General features: G+C 54.3%; 1 protein-coding gene across 1 annotated transcript; it reads left to right on the top strand.

Annotated features, from left to right (window-relative positions):
* The first annotated feature begins 361 nt into the window (after positions 1-361).
* On the top strand, positions 362-3086 carry Clpsl2 (colipase like 2). The gene is made up of 3 exons (XM_038341139.1): positions 362-451; positions 1381-1503; positions 2991-3086. The coding sequence occupies exons 1-3, from the start codon at positions 362-364 to the stop codon at positions 3084-3086; spliced, it is 309 nt and encodes a 102-aa protein (XP_038197067.1).
* Positions 3087-3314: the final 228 nt, after the last annotated feature.

Here is a 3314-nt window from a genome sequence, read left to right as displayed (position 1 = left end):
GTCACTTTGTGGGTGCTCAGAACCAAACCAGGTCTTCCGCAAGAGCAGCCAGTGCTCTAACCACTTAGTCACATCCCACAGGGTCACATTTTAAATTAGCTTTCATTCACAGTTTAAAATCTGTGTTTAGAAGTAGCTCATATGAGGCCCAAGGTCCCACCCACAGCTGGGGTGGTTCAAAGCATTTCCTCCATCCCCTGCAGAGCCCGCCAACCCAAGCTGAGAGTCAGCGGTCCTTACCCACCTCCTGGGAGCAGGACGGCCTGTGACCATGAGGCCATCAGGCCCACGCTCGCTGGCTACCACCCCTACAGAGATCCTTCTTCCCAGCACTGCTCAGGAGCCTCCAGCCTCCCCGGCCATGGCCTTCACCCGGGCCTTAACCACCACGCTGGCACTGCTCGCCGGGATCCTGCCACACAGCCTCAGTGAAACCTCGGATCATAAAAAGGTGAGCAGTGTCCCCGACTGCTGTGATCAAATGGTGGGGACTGAGGACTGCAGACAGCTTGCAGCCTCCCTTCAGTGGAGACCCAGGCCCTGACTGGAGGTGTGAGGGGACCTCAGGTGCACTTCACAAGCCTGTTCAAGTTCCAGTCACCTTCCTGGACCGAGAGACCAGTACCCCGGCCCAGGCCCCATTGGCTTTCACCACTGGGCCTACCACATTCTAACCCCTCCATACTGCTGGTTCTGGGTCCTCCTCTGCCCTCCTCCAGGGCCTAGGGCTCCTCTAGATTCAGTCTTTCTCCCTCCTCTTTCTCCCCTTGATTTTTAATTCTGAAAGTTCCTTCCTCTTTCTTTCTTTCTTTCTTTCTTTCTTTCTTTCTTTCTTTCTTTCTTTCTTTCTTTCCTTCTTTCCTCCTTTCCTTCCTCCCTCCCTCCCTTTTTCCCTCCCTTCCTCATTTCTTCATCTATGTACATGACGACCAGAAACAACTCAGGGAAGTCCATTCTCTTCTCCCATCTTTACTCCCTTGCCCATCCCAGGCTGCCCGTCATCCCAGGCTGCCCGTCATCCCAGGCTGCCCGTCATCCCAGGCTGCCCATCTCACACTGCAATCCCCTTTGTTGGCTGAGCCATCTTGCCACCCTCCCTCCAGTCCCACTAGCTATTCAGATTGTGGTCTGGGACTATTTCCCAGTGTCATTGTTTGGGAGCCATGGAGGTGAGTGGGCAGGAAATGGGATGCAGAGGGAACCGGCTGAGCCCCAGAGCCTAATTCTTTTGCTCAATCAAACTCTGTTTGAGGAAGAGGGTACATTGTGGGGAGGTGTCTGAGGTGGCTTCTCTTCCTGGACCCCTGAGTTCTTGGGCAGTGCCAGGATCTCCTCTGTCCCTTCATAGACAGCAGCCGGTGACCAAAGCTGTCTCTGCAGGCCAATGGAGACAGGTGCGTCCACCACACCCACTGCCTCAGTGACTGCTGCCTCATAGACCTGGAAAAAAGCGGGGCCTTCTGCACCTCCAAGTCTCGTATGGGCATGGCGTGCTTACCCCAGGTGAGGCACCAGCAAGCAGGGAAGGGGGAGGACAAAAACACATGCCTCTGCTCCCACCTCCTGGGATGCGCTTCCCCCACCACCCACTCCTCCTGCAGTAGCCCAAGCTACCTCACTCAGCTGGAGAGCTTACAAGGGAAGCCTCATGGCCTGCCTGGGGACTGCACATAGTAGATGCTCAACAAATGTTTGTTGAGTGAGAATCTTTTTCTTAACCCTTCTGGTGTAAGGGGGCTGGCAGAAGACACCTACCCTTTCTTAGTGCCCATCTCCCTGTCACCATGACCTGGTCACTTGGGAGAGCTGCAGGGCTAGCTGGGACCTCAGCTTTCCGGTGGGATCCTCACTTACGACCTGGTTTCCCTAGCTCCCTGCCTGGGCCCTCTCTGACCTTTTGTTTCCTTACCCATTAAGTGGGACTAATGTGTCTACCTCCTGAAGTGATTGGGACATTCACAGGGCTCACTCAAACAGGCTGTTGTCAACTGGAAGATCCAAAGGCACAGAATGTCTTGTTCCTACTCACTGGCCATGGGCTCAAACTCTCCTAGGGAAGATGGACCCAGCCCCCATATTCCTGCCTGATCCACTACCAGTGTCTAAAGGAAGCAGCCACGGACCCCAGTGTGGCCTGGAGAATCTCTATTAGAGGGCACTGGGTACATCCTCTTGCCCACTATAATATAGAGACGAGAAAAGTCACTCCCCTGGTCGGCTTTCTGTTTCTATGATACACAAACACCACGACCAAAAGCAACTCAGAGAAGAAAGGGTTCGCTACAGCTTCTATGTCCAGGTCACTGCCCATCACTGAGGGACGGCAGGCAGGAGCTGAAGCAGAGACCATGAAGAAATGCTTATTAGTGGCTTGCTCCCAGGCTCAGCTTAGCTTTCTATGCCAAGTCCACCTCCCTAGGGATGGTGCTGCCCACAGTGGGCTGGGCCCTCCCGTATCAGGGACAATCTGAGGGAGGCAATTCCTGAATAGAGGTCCCCTCTTCCTATGTGACTGTAGATTATGTTAACAGAAAAACCCAGTGGGGGCAGGGGAACCCAGTGGAGGGCTGGGGGTGGGGGCTGGAGACTGGAGACGTGTCTCATCAGTGTGGAGCACTTCTGGCAGAGGGCAAGGTTCCTTTCCCAGCACTCACATGGTGGCTCACAGCCGTCTGTAACTCCAGTTCCAGGTGATCTAACAGGCATGCAGGCGTGTGCATGCATGCAGGCATGTACACACATAAAGTAAAATAAATAAATTAGAAAGAACATACATGTAGGCATGTAAACACATAAAGTAAAATAAATTAGAAAGAGACATCAGGCCAGCTGCTGTTGACTCCCTGGACAGAGGAGGTGACCAAGGAGCCCAGACTGGGCTAAGTCATATGACATGGAGCCTCAGGTTGGGCATCTCCCACCACTGCTTACACTCACCTGACTCCCCAGGAAGTATAATCCCCTTACCTCACATCCTCCCTCTCCCACAGACCAAGGGGGCCCTGAACATCATGTGTCCCTGCCGAGTGGGCTTGAGCTGCCATTCCAAGGACCCTATGTGCCCCCGCCGATGCCAAATGATCTAGAGGACACAGGCCGCTCACGGTCACTGCTGGTGCATCCTCTCCCGGTGTCCCTCTCCCCAGGAGTCCCCATCCTACCCCTCAGCTCCAAACATTAAAGTCACTTCCTGGCTCTGGTCTCTGTCTGCCCTTTGTGGGAAAGTCAAAAGGGGAGACTGAGGCAGGGAGAACTTCTCTGGGGCTTTGTTTGCCTAACACCTTGGTGGGGAGGGGGCTGGGAGGGATGGAGGG

Source organism: Arvicola amphibius, chromosome 9 (assembly GCF_903992535.2).
Source record: "Arvicola amphibius chromosome 9, mArvAmp1.2, whole genome shotgun sequence".
Classification (NCBI taxonomy): domain Eukaryota; kingdom Metazoa; phylum Chordata; class Mammalia; order Rodentia; family Cricetidae; genus Arvicola; species Arvicola amphibius.
This window is presented reverse-complemented; position numbering and strand designations above follow the sequence as displayed.

Bases quoted from the DNA above. Each gene is read 5' to 3' on its own strand.
- Clpsl2 (XM_038341139.1), top strand. From the start codon at position 362: ATGGCCTTCACCCGGGCCTTAACCACCACGCTGGCACTGCTCGCCGGG. The intron at 452-1,380 runs GTGAGCAGTGTC...CTGTCTCTGCAG, and splicing joins AAACCTCGGATCATAAAAAG to GCCAATGGAGACAGGTGCGT. The intron at 1,504-2,990 runs GTGAGGCACCAG...CCTCTCCCACAG, and splicing joins GCATGGCGTGCTTACCCCAG to ACCAAGGGGGCCCTGAACAT.